The sequence below is a fragment of the Macaca thibetana genome, chromosome 6, assembly GCF_024542745.1.
Source record: "Macaca thibetana thibetana isolate TM-01 chromosome 6, ASM2454274v1, whole genome shotgun sequence".
Taxonomy (NCBI): Eukaryota; Metazoa; Chordata; class Mammalia; order Primates; family Cercopithecidae; genus Macaca; species Macaca thibetana.
The window spans coordinates 47543078-47560317 of NC_065583.1; the positions used below are offsets into that span (position 1 = coordinate 47543078).

The 17240-nt window shown below is 46.4% G+C and overlaps 4 protein-coding genes across 13 annotated transcripts in view; 2 read left to right on the forward strand and 2 right to left on the reverse strand.

The window, feature by feature from the left end:
* The window catches only part of SKP1 (S-phase kinase associated protein 1), a 105881-nt gene extending 105406 nt beyond the window's left edge, over positions 1-475 (forward strand). For both annotated transcript variants that reach the window (XM_050792881.1, XM_050792882.1), the window contains one exon: positions 181-475. In XM_050792881.1, coding sequence (XP_050648838.1) covers positions 181-216 — 36 coding nt within the window. In that variant the 3' untranslated portion in view covers positions 217-475. The remainder of the gene's footprint in view (positions 1-180) is intronic.
* Positions 1-3887, reverse strand: part of UBE2B (ubiquitin conjugating enzyme E2 B) — a 262616-nt gene extending 258729 nt beyond the window's left edge. Inside the window, exon 1 of the mRNA XM_050792894.1 lies at positions 3878-3887. The gene's annotated coding sequence lies outside the window, so the exon portion shown is untranslated. The remainder of the gene's footprint in view (positions 1-3877) is intronic.
* VDAC1 (voltage dependent anion channel 1) overlaps positions 1-17240 on the forward strand; it is a 394265-nt gene that overhangs the window by 206555 nt on the left and 170470 nt on the right. The gene's annotated exons all lie outside the window — the stretch shown is intronic.
* The window catches only part of TCF7 (transcription factor 7), a 38659-nt gene continuing 26451 nt past the window's right edge, over positions 5033-17240 (reverse strand). For 4 of the 9 annotated variants that reach the window (XM_050792816.1, XM_050792815.1, XM_050792822.1 and 1 more), the window contains 5 exons: positions 16368-16487; positions 15787-15949; positions 15570-15677; positions 15024-15072; positions 5033-13875 (listed from right to left, as the gene is read on the reverse strand). In XM_050792816.1, coding sequence (XP_050648773.1) covers positions 13544-13875; positions 15024-15072; positions 15570-15677; positions 15787-15949; positions 16368-16487 — 772 coding nt within the window. In that variant the 3' untranslated portion in view covers positions 5033-13543. The remainder of the gene's footprint in view (positions 13876-15023; positions 15073-15569; positions 15678-15786; positions 15950-16367; positions 16488-17240) is intronic. The other 5 variants (XM_050792820.1, XM_050792817.1, XM_050792823.1 and 2 more) reach the window with 3 other exon arrangements.

A 17240-nucleotide genomic window follows, 5' to 3' on the forward strand; every position in this document is an offset into this window, starting at 1 on the left:
ACCGTGGGAGGCAAAAAAAGGAAATCCGGAAATATAGTCTTAATCTGATGTTATTCTAATTTTCCATGGGTTCTCAGTTCTGACTCAACTCACTGGCTATTGATGAATCAGTAGGTAGTATTTTAAGTCTTAGGAAAGACTACTCAAGTTAAGGTACTTCCTTATATTCATCTCTTTTAGGTACGCAAAGAGAACCAGTGGTGTGAAGAGAAGTGAAATGTTGTGCCTGACACTATAACACTGTAAGGATTGTTCCAAATACTAGTTGCACTGCTCTGTTTATAATTGTTAATATTAGACAAACAGTAGACAAATGCAGCAGCAAGTCAATTGTATTAGCAGAATATTGTCCTCATTGCATGTGTAGTTTGAGTATAGATTCCAAACCTATGGCTGAGTTTCTTCTAGTATGATCGAAAGTTTCTTTTTTCTTTGCTCTGAATAAAACTGAACTGTGGGTTCTCTGTAAGTGGCATTTTGGGCTTTCCCTCTTTTTTGTAAAGCAATTTCTGCCTAGTTTATTGTCCAGTTAACTTTAGTGACCTTTTGAAAGTTGGCATTGTAAATAAAACAAGTTGCAAAAAAGTTTTTTGGAATAGGATTAACAAAATATTCTCTTTATTCATGAGTTGGAAACTAGAAAAAGGCTTCTTGAGGTAAATGTTCTGAGTGGAATTACTAGGATGTCTTCCAGCCTCCTGCAGTCAAGGAGTACCACTGTATTGATTAGCCTGTATGTAGCAGGGCTCCCTTCATTGCATCTGAGGACTTGTTTTCTTTTTCTTTAATTTTATTTTTAATCCTCTTAGTTTTAAATATATTGCCTAGAGACTCAGTTACTACCTAGTTTGTGGGTTTTTGGGAGAAATGTAACTGGACAGTTTGTTAGCTTTTCAATTAAAAAAGACACTTAACCCATGTGGGATGTCATCTTTTTATAATCAGTGTTCCCACGTGGGGAAAATTATTCACACTACTTGCATGTAAAAAATAATTTAACTTTTATCATTAAAATATGTGGTAAAACCCAGAAAGCATCCATCATGAATGCAAGATACTTTCAATAAAAAGTAAGTTGTATAGTAGGTAGTTAAGTTTGCTTTTGTGGACTTAAATGTGTCTCTTCACTTAAATGGGTTGAAAGTGTATATATATTTGTTTAGCTTGAAAAGAGTTCATATCCTAGCTCACTGGAGGCTGCTGACATAACCATAACTTCTGTCCCTTCTAATTGTCATTTATATGCCTAACTGGAGCTAGTACTTTAATTTTTTTTTTTTTTTTTGAGACGGAGTCTCGCTCTGTCGCCCAGGCTGGAGTGCAGTGGCACGATCTCAGTTCACTGCAAGCTCCGCCTCCCGGGTTCCCGCCATTCTCCTGCCTCAGCCTCCCGAGTAGCTGGGACTACAGGTGCCCGCCACCTCGCCCGGCTAGTTTTTGTATTTTTAGTAGAGATGGGGGTTTCACATGTTAGCCAGGATGGTCTCGATCTCCTGACCTCGTGATCCGCCCATCTCGGCCTCCCAAAGTGCTGGGATTACAGGCTTGAGCCACCGCGCCCGGCCGTACTTTAATTCTTAACACATTACTCTGTCATTGTTTCCAGCTTCTCTCCTACAATAGAATGAAGTTTTTTTATGGCTTGAGATGGCTCACAAATTTTGATTTTTTTTTCTTCCTTGTGCTCCCTTTTTTTCTCCTTCCTTTTCCAGTTGACATCTATATTCATATGTAATCTTGTTTTCTCTTCACATTCACTGAATTGTTGAGGCTCAGATCATCCCTTGACAGTAGTTTGCCTTCATCTCACCTTTCATTTGTCCCAGATTCACCTAAGTCCCATATGTTGTCTCACTTAATTCCAATTTGTTGTCTGTACCAGAGATAGGAAACTATAACGTGTGTGGGTCAAATCAGGCCCATAGCCTGTTTTTGTAGTCTTTGAGCTAAAAATGGTTTTTGCATTGTAAAGGGTTGTTTAAAATACACACACACATACACACACACACACACACACAAACAAACAGAAACTGTATTTGACCAAAAAGTAACATATTTTACTATCTGGCATTTTACAGAAAATATTTGCCAACCCCTGTAACTACTTTTGGATTCCTGGTTCCCGTTATTCTTAGGAGATAAGCTTGTTTTCTCTTTGTCCTGGTTTTAGTGGGAAAGGTAGCAGTGTACAGTCCTAGCTGAATTGTCTCATCTACCAATTCCTGCTATAAGATCAACTTCTGCAAAAACCTTATCCACCTCAAGTATCCTTAGCAGTTGGGCATGGTGGCTTATGCCTGTAATCTAAACATTTTGGGAGGACAAGGCAGGAGGATCATTTGAGCCCAGGAGTTCGAGACCAGCCTGGGCAACACAGGAAGTCCCTGTCTCTCCAGAATAAATAAATAAATAAAAAGCAGTCATTTGGTGCATGCCTGTGATCCCAACTACTTGGGAGGCTGAGGTGGGAAGATTGCTTGAGCCTGAGAGGTCGAGGCTACAGTGAGCTGGCATTGCACCACTGCACTCCAGCCTAGGCGGTAGAGTAAGACCTTGTCTCAAAAACAAACCAAAAGTATCCTAGCAGTATTATAACAAATCTTCACTGAAGGTCCAGGATTACTGCTATATGCCATGTTTAACTTGTAAAGGAAGTATCACCTTCTAAGAAACTGGAGCTTGTTAGTATTACCACTTGATCTGTATAATACTCAGGAGTTGTCAGAATTATATAAGTAAATAATGTCACTATCCATATTTAAAGGATACTGGGATCTTTCAGAAAGATTGGATGGACAGACAATATAGTAGTAATTTAAATTTTTGTTTCCTTCTTGACTTTCTGTAGTCCCTAAACAAACAACAGAAAATCCTGGTAATCTTAAATTTTTACATTAATAGAGATCCAAGAGAAAATAGTCCATTTGTGACCATTATGGACCCAAATAAATCATAGACATGGTATTAAGAAGCCCTTTTCAGTCTGGTTGCAGTATTCTTTTCGTACCTTTTTCCTGTTCCCTGCTGTATGCCCACTATTCCTTTAATATATCTACTAGAACTTTTCTAGGCTCTCACCTGGAGTGAGTGGTCCTTTCTCATTATCACAGCAGCCAAACCTCAATCTTCAAAACTCCACTCACGTCTGGCTACTCTCTTCTCAACCATTCTTCTAAACTAATACTGTGGCATTAAGTCATACCTTGAGGCTGGCATTTTAGCGTCTGCATGGCCTTGGGCAAGTTGGAAATAGTAGGTACTATGGTTTTATAGATCTAGTGCAGTCTGTTTTATATTAGTTCCAAGACTTAATTGGAAGTCACTTGACAGCAGGATTTAACTTGTATTTAGTAGCACTACTCCATGAATTTCAATATAGGTAACATAAGCGAAAGGTCCTTGTGAAATGCAGGTACAGGGTATAATGAAAACAAGAAGAGCAGTTTTAATTCATGAGAGGGGAGAGCTTCGTAATAGCTGGTAATAGCCTTGGTTTGGAGAGTGGTTACTGATGAATTATGAAGACTTTCTCTAATTACTGTTATAGTAGTAAAGGAAAGAAAACCCTTCTTGATAAAGTAACCTTAGGGATTAATTAGGAAATGCCCTTTATTTCACCAGGAAAGAGAATGAGAGAAAGAAGGTATTTGGCAGATTTGGGTAATTGAAGAATATTTTTCAGTTTCCTCTGTAAACAAAATGCGTGCTGCTTTCTGCAGTGTGCTGCTTTTAATGATGAAGTCCTTTCAAGGACTCCATCACAGTCCTTTGGCTTCTCACCTTTTCATTGATTATGTCACTTGTGATCTAAAAGTAAACCAAAACCTTCCTGAATGTTAGCTTATTACTTTCTCCTTAACATTGTCATAAAGATGTGCCCCCTCAAATTTTTTTTTTTTTTTTTTTTTTTTTTTTTTTTGAGACAGTCTCACTCTGTCGCCTAGGCTGGACTGCAGTGGTGCAATCTCAGCTCACTGCAAACCTCCGCCTCCCGGGTTCAAGTGATTCTCCTGCCTCAGACTCCCGAGTAGCTGGGATTACAAGCACATGCCAACATGCCTGGCTAATTTTTTTGTATTTTTATTAGAGATGGAGTTTTACCATATTGGCCAGGCTGGTCTCAAACTCCTGACCTTGTGATCTGCCCGCCTTAGCCTCCCAAAGTGCTGGGATTACAGGCGTGAATCACCGCACACAGCCCTAATAATTCTTAAGTTGCAGAAGCAAGTTCCTCTTTTGAAGTGCCATGTGTTAGCTTGCCTTAATCTATTCTTGATATACAAAATAGATACTGCTTTACAGTTCTTATGTTTTCTCAAAGATTCACAAAATCATCCTGTAGCTCCCTATGTGGGATTATAGCTGTGACTTTTTACTCTACAGCTGTCAGAATACACCAGCTGCTGGAATTAAGCAAGAGCTGTATTGTGACTTGGTTGGACAGGTAACTGCAGCCCTGTAACATGACATCATAGTAATGCTGAGCTTAAAACTAGCTGGGGAGGGAGGATAGTAACAGTGAGTCACTGTGGGCATCTGACTTAGGGCAGGCAGATATTCCAAATCACATGATCTTTCAGTTTACTTAAAAATTGGCCAATCCTATGGGCTGTGTTCTGATCCCAATATAAATTTTGTTTAAATTAATTTGCCTAGGCTGTTAATAAGGCAGTTTGGGAATATGAAGTGGTTTCCACCAGAAAAGAGATAATTGAGAGAGCAGCAGACCTCTTTCTCTAAGCACCCTTTACAAGCTTAACTTTTGCTTGCCACCATTACCTTTTGAAGATTTTTTTAAACTGTTCCTTGCAGAGCAGGACTACCCCATAGGCAGTGTGCCCAGAGTAGCCTGAAGAGCTTTTTGATTCTTCTAAGACACAAGGTCTCACCTCTGCCGCCCAGGCTGGAGTGCAGTGGTGTGATCACAGCTCACTGCAGCCTCGAACTCTTGGGCTGCAACAGTCCTCCTGCCTCAGCCTCCTGAATAGCTAGGACTACATGTGTGCACTACCATGCCTTGCTAGTTTTGGTATTTTTAAACGGGTTTTTTTTTTTTTGAGATGGAGTCTTGCTCTGTCGCCCAGGCTGGAGTGCGGTGGCGCGATCTCGGCTCACTGCAAGCTCCGCCTCTTGGGTTCACGCCATTCTCCTGCCTCAGCCTCCGGAGCAGCTGGGACTACAGGCGCCCGCCACCGCGCCCGGCTAATTTTTTGTATTTTTAGTAGAGATGGAGTTTCACCGTGTTAGCATGGATGGTCTCCATCTCCTGACCTCGTAATCCGCCCGCCTCGGCCTCCCAAAGTGCTGGGATTACAGGCGTGAGCCACCGCGCCCGGCTTAAAGTGTTTTTAGAGAGATGAGGTCTCCCCATGTTGCCCAGGCTGTTTTCTAATTCCTGGGCTCGAGATCCTCCTGCCTCAGCCTCCCAAAGTGCTAGGATTATAGATGTGAGCCACAGCACCCACCAATTTTTCCTTTTCTAAAGCTCAGTGTACATTCTGGTAGGAAAGACTCAACCAAGTAAATATTCTCCCTACAAAGTTGAGGATTTGAAAAGTTAATCTTTAATTATCTGGATTTGAAACCAGTGTATAACTTTTTAAGCTAGGAAGAAGTCAAGAATAAGACTGCAAGCAAAGGGAAAGCTTACAAAATGGCTGAATCCTTAAAGTGTAGCTCCTGGCTTCTCCTTGATAGGAAGCATTAGACATGGTTTCCCTCTTGGGAGCTGGGAGCTTTTGGTGCAGTTCAGGCGACAAGGCATAAATACTGCTGGGAGGGAGTGGATAACTCTAATAAAAATGTTCCTGGGCCAGGCTCGGTGGCTCACGCTTGTAATCCCAACATTTTCAGAGGCTGAGGAGGGCGGATCACGAGGTCAAGAGATTGAGACCAGCCTGGCCAACATGGTGAAACCCCATCTCTACTAAAAATACAAAAATTAGCTGGGCGTGGTGGCACACACCTGTAGTTCGAGCTACTCGGGAGGCTGAGGCAGGAGAACCGCTTGAACCTGGGAGGCGGAGGTTGCAGTGAGCCGAGATTGCGCCACTGACTTCACTCCAGCCTGGCGATAGACCGAGACTCCGTCTCAAAAAAAAAGTGTTTCTGGACAGAACAAGATTAATGAGCCAATGAGGGGCTACAGAGCTGAAAGTTGCTAGGAAAGGTTCTGTAAAGTGAAACTAACTTGGTTTTAAGAATCAAGTTGGATTTGTTTGGGGGTGGAGAGATGCCAAAGTGAGGAAAAAGCAGTGCTCAGTTAGGAACTAACAGCAGAAGGTTGAGTGTTGGTACATTTCCCTGAGAATATAGACTGTAAAGAGAAATTAGGGCAGGATTAGTGATAGTACTTTGCTGACACTCGGTAGTATTTTATCAGCATTTATTCATCAGACCCACATTAGGCAGGGCAATTTTGAGTGTGTGAGCTAAATTCTAATTTTTTTTTTTTTTTTTTTTTTTTTTGCTCTTGAACTAAACTAGTCTTTTGAATGTTGGGGGTTTTACAGTTAGAGTCCTGATGACTTTTTCTTGTTTACTGTTGTTAAAAATCACTACCTCCAATGGTCAAAGAGAATGAGTAAGAGAACTGGCTGTGCATATCAAGATGAAGTATGTGTCAGTGGAGATGATCATTGGTGGTGGCAGAAAAGTATTGTCAAAGGTGCTCTTGCTTGACACACTTCCAATGCGGAACATGGTTTAAGTGATAGATGGCTAATTCACTGATAATGTACTTGTTGCCTTGCAGTCTTGTGTACTGCTGGCTACCTCTGGTCTGTGTGCCAGTATTGAGCAGCATTCTATGGGAGGAATGTAGTTGCTCACAACAGTGTCTGCTTCCACATCTAGTTCTTGTGACCTCTGATATCTCTCAACTTTAAATTTTCTGGAAGTATTTAAGTATATTCAGACCTTCTGATATGTCTTAACTTTAAATTTTCAACCTGCTGTACAGCAGCCTCTTATTGCACACTGAGGATCAGCTTATTTCATTAAAGTGCTCTCACTTTGAATACCTCCCACCTATTTGGTGAAAATTCGTATTTGTTCTTTCCTGAGTATACCATTTCACAACCTCTAATTCTTTGCCTTCTTCAATTGGTTTGCAGACTTTTCTGTTCCAGGAAGCTTACGGAAAGGGGTGGGAAAATAGAGAAGCTGTACTCTGTATCCTGAAGTACTTAAGCAGGGTTTCCAGAGTGGCTTTTTTCTTTTTTGGTGAGTGGAACCTGGCTTTTTCTCTTCCCTCCCCAAGCCCCCCACCCTGCTTCCTGACATTGCACATGCCCGAAAGAACAAGGCTTCAGATAAAAGAATGAGAACACTTGAATGAGAAAGGAAGACTTGGTCCAAAGCCCCTGGTGAATATGAAAGAAGTGTTGGCCTGGGCTATCTCCCACATAATTCACAGCTGCTATCTTGTCTTCACAAGTGAAACATCCCTTACCAATAGTGACCTACCTTGTGAGGACTGCTTGTGATAGGATAGTTCCACCCCCAGGACGTAAGTTTTCCCTTTCCAATTAACATGCCTAATCCCATGCTATCTTTAAGAGCTTGAAAATCCTTCCTGGCCTGAGCTAGGCTTTTATTCTAGGGGACTGTATGAGAACATCCCCACCATCTGTGTTCCCTGTTTTCAAACTCCCTGCTGTTTGAGTATATTCAGATGCTCACTGCCAGTAATGGTTTGTTAGTAGCTCCAAACCATTAGAGAAGAGCTCAGGAGACTGAATTTGAAAGATGCCCACAGGGTGATTTGAGATTTGGAACAAGGTTATCACAGTAAGTTGGGATTGGGGGAGTTGACACAACCAGGGTCTGCTTGGGTGGGCAGCTGTTTCAAAAACCCTTGGTGAACTCTTAAAGCCCTGAAGAGCTTAAAAAAAAGCTCTGAAGAGATCTGAGAGTCACACTTAAAGCAGCCTTTCTAACATCGAAGAAAAGCCAACTTAGCCTTTTTATACAATTAACTAGATTTGGGTCTTAAATTCTTCTACTTTGACATACAGTCCTAAGTAGTTGTTTAACATGGCCTTGTTACCCTTGCCCCTTTTGTGCTGTTTTCTGAGAAGCAGATGCAGAAACTGATTCCCTTTCTTCCTCTCTGGAACGGGATATAAAGAACTATTGTGCTTCCCTTTACTTGTGGCCTTCCTGGCCAGGCTTACTGTACGCTGAACAAAGCTAGGGAGCAGTGCTTCTGAGCCAGCTGTTGGGGGTCCACAGCCAGAAGGAACGGGAGACCACAGGAGCCATTCAAAAGATAATTACATGTCAGAAGAGAGTCCAGCCATGGGGTTCTGTTAAAGTAGACACCTTCAGGTTGGGAGACATAAGCTTTTTGTCTGCTTGCTGGGCTGAACCCTCACCATATCCACTGAGCACAAAATGGGGAGCAGCTGTACCAAAGGAGGGACGAACATCTTTCACCCAAGTTGCAGGTCTGCTAGTTGTCTGGAAATGTTGAAGGGAGGCTAAGGTATCTTGTCTTACAGTGTCTCAGGAAACAGGGTTGGTTCTCAGCTGGCAGTGAAGGGGGCCTGGTGTGGTATTAGAAGTTGAACTTGAGGTTGCAATCTCAAGTCACCCTCTGGCCTCATAGGAATGCACCAGGGTGATTTGGGAGGATCTGAGTTTATGAAGTCAGACTGAAAAGAAAAAAAAAAAAGCTGATCTGATTTAAACAGAGTTGCCAAAGGCTTCCCCGCCAATACACAAAGACTGCATTGTTCATGTACCCTGTGTACTCTAAGTGAGACACCAAATCAGATGCAGCAACCTGGTCTTGCATTTGCATAAGCCCTGGTTAGAATGTAGGTTTTTTGTTTTTGTTTTTTAAAAAAAAAAAAAAACAACTAGGCCAGTAGCCAGAACAGAATTATTTAAAATGGGACAGATGTCCAGAGAATGGCTAGTGTCCTCTAGCACTCTCTCAGAAAGAAGCAAAAGCAGCAAGTCTGCGGTTACAACTTCCAGTGGCCTACTTTAAATAGACACTGCTCTGAAAGATGACTTTGTTTATAAGTATCTTTAAATACAAAATCCAAAAAATAGAACTCAGTGGAATGACAATGACAATGCATGATGGTGGCCCACTGGCTGTCCCATGTGAAATACCTCTTGCCTGACATTCATCATCTACTTGTTGACTGACTCATTGAGGTGCCTTCATGACACCTTTTACATTCATGATGAGTCTCTGGAAGACAGTAGTGTGCTTGGTGGAAACTGTCATGTAAAAAGTGAGTTGTAGGGAGCTACACAGTGAGTACACATGGTATATGGATACGGAATGGAATAATAGACACTGCCGACTTCAAAAGGTGGGAGATGAAAGGGGATGAGGTATGAAATCCTGTTGAGTACAACGTACACTACTTACGTGCACAGTACACTCTCTGGGTGGGGGGCACACTAAAAGCCCAGACCTCACCGCTACACAATATATCCATGTAACACAGCTGCACTTGTACCCCCTAAATGTATACAAATAATGTAAAAATAAAGTGGATATGGTGGCTCTCGTGTCCACCAACAGTGTGTATGACTTTTTTAAAAGTGGGTTATAGATTTATCAAACTGAAAGGCTTGTGTGAAAATATGAAAAATACTTTGTGTCTTAGAGGGTGCTATTAAAAAATCCTTCTTTAGGATTCTGTGGTGCTAATAGGTTATAAAAGACTCCTGTTTGCTCTTGTTTTCCTTGAAATAGGATATGCACTTGTGGAATGTTTTCTTTTCTCTCTGCCCTCAGAGGAAAATGGAGCCTAGTGGTCATGTGTGGTCAAATGGAGCCTAGCTGGGTCATTTCAGGTTGGATTCTCTTTTTTTTTTTTTTTCCCTTGAGACGGAGTCTCGCTCTGTCGCCCAGGCTGGAGTGCAGTGACCGAATCTCAGCTCACTGCAAGCTCCGCCTCCCGGGTTCACACCATTCTCCTGCCTCAGCCTCCCGAGTAGCTGGGACTACAGGCGCCCGCCACCACGCCCGGCTAGTTTTTTTATTTCTATTTTTAGTAGAGACGGGGTTTCTCCGTGTTAGCCAGGATGGTCTCGATCTCCTGACCTCGTGATCCGCCAGTCTCGGCCTCCCAAAGTGCTGGGATTACAGGCTTGAGCCACCGCGCCCGGCCTTCAGGTTGGATTCTCTTTTCAGCCTTTATGGACAGCAGTTACCAACTGATCTATTTTATATGAGCACTGGGGAGCAGGCTGGCCTGCATCATTGTGGGGTCTGCATCACTGGGGGGATTGGGGGCTAAGAGAGCAAAGCCTAGGAGTATAGGCCTAGCTCTCAGGGGTGAGGCAGGCAGGGCCCACACCCCTTTAGGGGAGATGACAAGTGTAATCCCTGGTTTCTGCAGGCTGGAGGTTTGGGAACATATGCACCATAGGGAAAAAACTCCAAGTTTCCTAACTGTGGAGAAGAAAAGGAAATAATATTTGTGCTCTGTTACTGAAACAACTTATTCCTCAGGGTCAGGCTTTGAAAAACAAATCCAGTAAAAAGTATCTTTATTCTCATGTTTAAAAAAGTTTTTCTATGATGATGTATTAACAATGCAAAAATATTTTGAACACTACAATAATCTTTTTCTCAAGACTTCTTGCAGTGTTACACTAGAATATGTGATCTTTGGATTCTGAGAAACCAGTGGCTAAAGTAGGAACTAAAGGCTTTTTTTGAGGGGTGTGTGAGTACATGGACAGCCCTCTTTTTTTTGTTTTTTGAGACACACTCTCCCTGTTACCCAGGCTGGAGTGCAGTAGCGCCATCTTGGCTCACTGTAACCTCCACCTCCCGGATTGAAGCAATTCTCCCACCTCAGCCTCTCGAGTAGCTGGGATTACACATGCACACCACCACATCCGGCTAATTTTTGTATTTTTAGTAGGTACAGGGTTTCACCATGTTGGCCAGGCTAGTCTCAAACTACTGACCTCAGGTGATCCACCTGTCTCAGCCTGCCAAAGTGCTGGGATTACAGGCGTGAGCCACCGCACCCGGCCAGGCAGCCCTTTTTCTTTGGATTCAGGCTACGTACGATGAGAAGGAGGCAAAAAACAAAAATTAAATTAAAAAAAGACTTGTTTTTCAAGGCTCAGGGTTGAAGCTTGGCTCAAAAATGGGTTAAAGTAGGCTATGGTGAAAACCTGTTTGGACTACTGGAGGTTTTCTGGGCTCCTTGATCTAGTTGTAATGGTCCTCTGTCCCACAGCCCCATGGGGAAACTGGAGCTGGTCTGGACTGAATGCTGGAAAACAGGCTCTGGCTGTCGTGAGGTTTTGGGTTTGCCATCTCACAGCTGCCCAGGAGCTGGCTGGACTGCCATAGATAAACTGGAAATGGAACTGTGAAAAAGGCTCTGTGAGTGGGGAGAGGTGCACACTGGATTTGGGCCATGACTTCTTTGAACTGTTGACTGCGCTGCTAGTGACAAGCCTGGGGCCTTGGTATCAGAGCTTCTTAGGCCAGTGAGTTTCTCAGGAAACACTTCCAAATAATTTGAAATAGAGCTAGATACACCCCCGCTCCCCAACTTGCCTGATAAGGTAGTGTCAGGTTATTTCTGTTGCTTAGGTTGATAGGCCTAAACAACCTATTCCATTCCCCTCCCTGCTTCTTGCAAGCTCCTGAGAACATGGTAAGAGGCTTCCTCTGGTCCAACTTATGAGTAGCAGCTGGTTTTGTTTTATAAACAGAGCTTCTCCATTTCCTTAAAAGAGTTGTCATCTTGAGCTTTGTGGCTGTTTGACAAACCAGGTCATTCTTGGTCCATGAATGGGGAGGGTGTGGCAGTGGGGGATGGGGGAGATGGATAGAGAAGGTAGCTAGGCTCAGTTCAGCCCATCTCTAACCTAGAGCAGAAAAGCTAGAGAGGCAGAGGCTTCTGGCTGGCAAGACAGATGGTACAAAGAATAGATGCAGGCAGCCACAGGTACAAGGGATTCCCTTAATTAGATGACAACAACACAGATCTGATTCCCACCACTTGGAGCAGTTTGAATCGATGGCCTCAGGTTCAGGTGGAAATTTTGCAGCCTCTGGAATCTTCAGGGTCTGAACCCTGAGACGGAGTTAACAGGACCCCTGGCTGGTTTTCATGCAATCTGGGTCTCTGTTGCTTTCTCTCAGGGGGTAGGCTCCTGGAGGGAGGCCAGGTGTCCTGTGCCTGCTAGGCTGCCTGTCTCTGAGATTCCTGTTGCTGTACCTGTGTACTCTGCAGGGTGCTGCGGGGGGCCTGTGGGGGCCCTGGGGTTGGGAGGCTGAGAGCAGTGGAGAGACCTGGGGATGTAGGTGCCGGCTCCGCAGGGCTAGCAAGCAGTTCTGTGGGGAAGCGGGGCAGCAGATGGTAAGAGGGTGAGTCCTGGGGAGCTGGGGACCCAGGGCAGCCTAGAGCACTGTCATCGGAAGGAACGGGGCTGGGGCAGCGGCCTTCTCCGGGTAAGTACCGAATGCATTTCTTTTTCCTCCTAGGAATAGTGAAGAGAGTTATCTGTAAACAGAGGGTGAATTCATAGTCATACACCACAACCAAAAAGTGCTGCCTTTGCACAGGCCTGGCTGATTTCTTGTCCTCTCTTCCCGTGACTTGGGTGGTAAGTCAGTGTCCTCAGACTACCACTCTGCTTGGCCTGGCCCAGACCTAGGACAGGTTCAGTTCCCAGAACAGCCACAAGGTGGCACAGGGGCCTTCTGTCACTAGGCCTGTGGGCTGTCACCTGTCTTCCAAGGGAGTCATCTCCCAGTCCCAGCCTTTGAGCTTCTCCAGGTGTGTTTGTGGGACTCAGATCTGCACCAAGGCAAGGGGCCGTAATGCCTATGGCTTCCTTGCCCAGCCATCCCAGTCCTCAGGTTGGGCTAAACAGAAGACATGGACAGTGACTCTTCTTGTCCATTACCATCCTTGAGTTCTCTGGGCCAGTTTGTCTCTGATGGAATGAATGGAATAGAACTTCCTCTGAAGACAGGGTTATTTCCCACTGTGCATATATATGTGGGTACACAGACACACTCCAAACTCCACTCCTCCTTACCCTTAGACAGGGAGTGTGGTGGATACACTGAGGGGCTGGATAAGTGTTCCTTAGAGCCACTGGCCTTACTGCCTGGAGTACCCTCCGTATTAGCCCTGCCAGGCCTGGCCTGAAACTGAGGAAACTTTAACCACTTGTTGGGTAAACTTTGTCACAACCACAAGTATGTCTCTGTTGTATGGTGAAACACGTGGGCCCTTTCCCTCAGACAGCCCAGGGTACCCTGGCTTCTCTCCCCCAGCCTCTTCAGCCCTTTGGTCTCAGTAGGTACAAGATAGCAAGTCACATGGTTGCCTGGCAACCAGATGGTTCTGTGTCGTCACCTTGTTTTTTCAGATTAAGGGCTCAGGATGGTACAGGCAGGGATCCCATCTTGAAGAGGAAGTGAGGGAGCCGATAGGCCATGACTTTGAGGCCTGGGAGAATGGGCTCCAGGCCCCCTTAGTGGTGTTTGAGCTGTCTGTTTGCTGAGGACCTGCTAGGCCCGCTGGCATCAGAGCTACCTTCTTGAGTCTGTCCTTCCTTTCTGGAACATTCTGTCTTTCTTTCCACTCCTCCTGCACTTAGACCCAAGCCTTCTTCTCCACACACTGTGTTCAGTATTTACTACTATTCTCAGGAGGCCTGGGCTCCCCAGTCTGCTGAGTCTGCTAGTGGGCTGAGGGGCCAAAGGAGGGGGCTGCAGGCCCAGTGGAAATTGTGCAGAGTCAGGGAAGCAGCTTAAAGCAAAGGGAGAACGATGGTGGGGACAAACCCACCTGCACGGACCACACCAATCCGTCTGCTGGTTGAGGCCAAAGCGAGCACGGCATTTCTTAGGCGAGCCAGGGTCTGCTCACAGCCATGCCAGAGGGGCAGAGCAGGGCAGAGGGCGAGCAGGCAGCGGGGCAGAGCAGGGCCCAGAAAGAAGAGTGACATCAGTGTTAGCCAGTTATAGACACCCTACAGCCCCCATAGGCAGAGTGGGCCTCTCCATGGCACAGCCAGCCCCAGTGGGAGCCCAAGAGCCCAGAGCCAAGATATCAGGAAAAGTGGGCACCCAGCTACACAGTAGAGGCAGTGGGAAGAATGGGAGGGAGGGAGTCCTGTCAGTCTGGCTTATCTCTGTGGCTTATGGGGCCCTTGCAGCATGGAGGCTGCAGAGGAGCCCAAGGAAGACCATGGAGATCCAGCCTCTTCTGCCCTAGGGCCACCCACCTCCTCCCCAACCCCCTACCCATTTTATCCAGTTTTTCTTCATTCTTGACCTACATTCCTTCAAGAGATAAGGCTGAAGGCTATACCTTATGCCTGTTCACTTGCAGATGGAAGGAAGGGCCCATTCTTTACCTTGGAAAAAGGGCTAGGAACTCTGCCCTGCTCTATCCCAGTCCTAGCCTCCAGCTTCCCTGTATGGGGACAGCACATCTGAGAAGGTCAGGGATGTAGAGTCTAAGTTACCAGAGGGGCAGGAATTCACCCACAGGAAGGAGGCCTGCAGCAGAGTGTGGGCTTCTCTACATAGAGCACTTTGCACTGCCATGAAAAATGTTGAAGTAGGGGTGATAAATTGCCAGGCTCCAGCCAGTAGGCTGTGTGATTACTGGGCCTAGTCATGGGGCCTAGCTCAGCCTCTCCCAATCTCAGCAGAACTAGCCAGGACATTGTTTGGGCTAAGCATCAAACCATAGTCAGTTCCTTGCTAGTTTCTCTGGTGAGTGGAGCTAGCAAAGGTCATGGGTGCAAGGCAGAGGAATACACCGTCTACCCAATTCTACCCAGCAGAAGCCAGTTCTGCTGAGTTTCCCTGGGACTTAGTATAATATAGCTGTTTCTTGCATGGGAATTTGACTTGTGAGATGCAGGTCTTATTTTCATAGGCCCCAGGCCCTGAAGGCTCCTGGCTGGGTACCGTGCTCCTCCCTTTGGGTCAGAGGAGGGCTGCTCTTAAAATGGGGACATGGAGAGGAGCCTCCACTACTGCTGAGGGAAGGTCTCACCTGTGGTGGATTCTTGGTGCTTTTCCCTCGACCGCCTCTTCTTCTTCCCCTGCAGGGAACAAAAGGAGGGATGCTCAGATCTGGGAGGCAGACACTGGGATACCCACAGCCTGCTGCCTAGCACTGGTACCTCTGGGATTCTGGGCATACAGGCCCCTCCTACCTTGGGGATGCTGGTGTTTCTCGATTGCTGTTCTTGCTAGGCTGCTATGGAGTGCATTTAGAAGCTCTTCCCGTACCCCATTCTGGTCTCCAATTTGAATGGAGGGAGGTGAGGTGACTTCCAGACCCTTTTCTCCCCTTCTGCCCATGTGGCCCAATCAAATGTTGGCTAACAGCCCATGTGTGAGCATATTCTGGAGTGGAGAAGAGGATGTGGGCTTGTCCTCTTCTGAGGCAGCCATGGGAGGCCTTAGACCCTCCATGCCCTTCCTCATCAGTGCCTTCAGGACAGTAGTTCTGCGTTCCTTGCTGAGATTGTGGCCTGGGGCATGGTATCTGGAAGGGTCCCCTGCCCACCCCTGCTGTGTGTCACTGGCCACTCACATAGTTGTCCCGCGCTGACCAGCCTGGGTATAGCTGCATGTGCAGCTGCCTCTCCTTGCGGGCCAGCTCATAGTACTTGGCCTGCTCTTCTCGCGACAGCGCATGCCACTGCAACAGGGAAGGGGGACAGGTGGGGTGCATCAGGGAGTAAGCAGGCTGCACCAGGCTGAAGAGGGTCAGGGAGCATCCCTGCCAGCCCACCTGCCCATGGTCTTACCCTGCGGCCCAGGATCTGGTTGATGGCAGCACTCTCCTTAAGTGTGCACTCTGCGATGACCTTGGCTCTCATCTCCTTCATGTACAGCATGAAGGCATTGAGGGGCTTCTTGATGGTTGGCTTCTTGGCCTCCTTCTCTGCCTTGGACTCTGCTTGTGTCTTCCTGAGGAGCACAAATCCAGATTGCTGAGGAGCCCCCTGAGTGCCCACCTAATGGCAGCCTCCTCCTCTAGTGTGGGCCTAGTGTGTGCATAAGTGTATGATACCAGAGTTTTCTAAGTGGAATCTTTTCTAGCTGCCCCCAAATGGGTGAGCAGACAGCTAAGTAACTGTTCCTTATAGGGATACTACAGCCAAGTGGGAAAAGCATGTGTTAAGGACTTCTGAGCCCCTCCTCTGTTGGCTCAGAAAAATCCTTGTTCCCCATCCCACCCACCCCCTCCTACTTCTGAGGATCATAAACATGTAGCCAGAGGCACAAACAGCTTGGCCAGTGAGCTGGTGGCAGTCCTCAGGCCTGATGGGGAGGCATGTGTATCCTGACTGACGACACCCCCTGCCATCATTGTCTTTTCACTCACAGGTTGCGGTCGAAGGACTGAAGCTCCTGCTTCCCTGAGGGGGGCACAATGGCCGGGTGGGGGATGGCTGCTGGGTGACCAGGTACACTAGAACCTAGCATCAAGGACGGGTGGGTGAACCTGGAGGCAGGAAGAAAGTTAACACTGAGCCAAGAATTATGGGCCAGACCTTTGGACACACACGGAGGCCCCTGCATAGTACATGACTGGAGAACACAGGTGAACAGATACTCTACCCCTACTGGCCTAGACATAAGTACACAGAGATAAATACAAATACCTGCTCCCAGCACACTACACAGACACACTGTAAAAATCTACATAGATTGCCATTCAGGTGGTTACTACATAGGTCCCAAGTAGCTTTTGAATCTATCCCCTTCTCACGTCCTTCCCCCACCAACCCAGCCTCAGGAGCCTGTGGCTGCCCTGTGAGGCCTCATCCCTCTCCTGCTTGACCCTTCCAGGCCTCTCTCCACCCAATAGCCAGAGTGACCATTAAAAACACCTGAATGTTCCTGACCTGCTCCTGCTGAAATTCCCCCAGCATCCACACAAGAGAACCCAGGCTGCTCCCAAGGGCCTGCACAGCCCTGCATGAGCATCCTGCTGCTGTTTCTAGCCCCTTCTCTTCCCCTCTGCTTCCTGTCCCTCTCCACTCCTAGTCAGCCCCAATAATGGCTGTTCCCTTGTCTTCCTCTTGCAAAAAATGTATTACTCTTTCCATGAAGCTCTCCCTGACCCATCAGGCCTGCTTCCCCATCACTCAGCTGGCCCATTAAGCTGCTGGTGCCATGTCTACACTTGCTATACTGGGCTGTGAGCTCCAGTGGGCTAGAAATGTCTGTGGAATCCCCTGCCATTGCATATCTG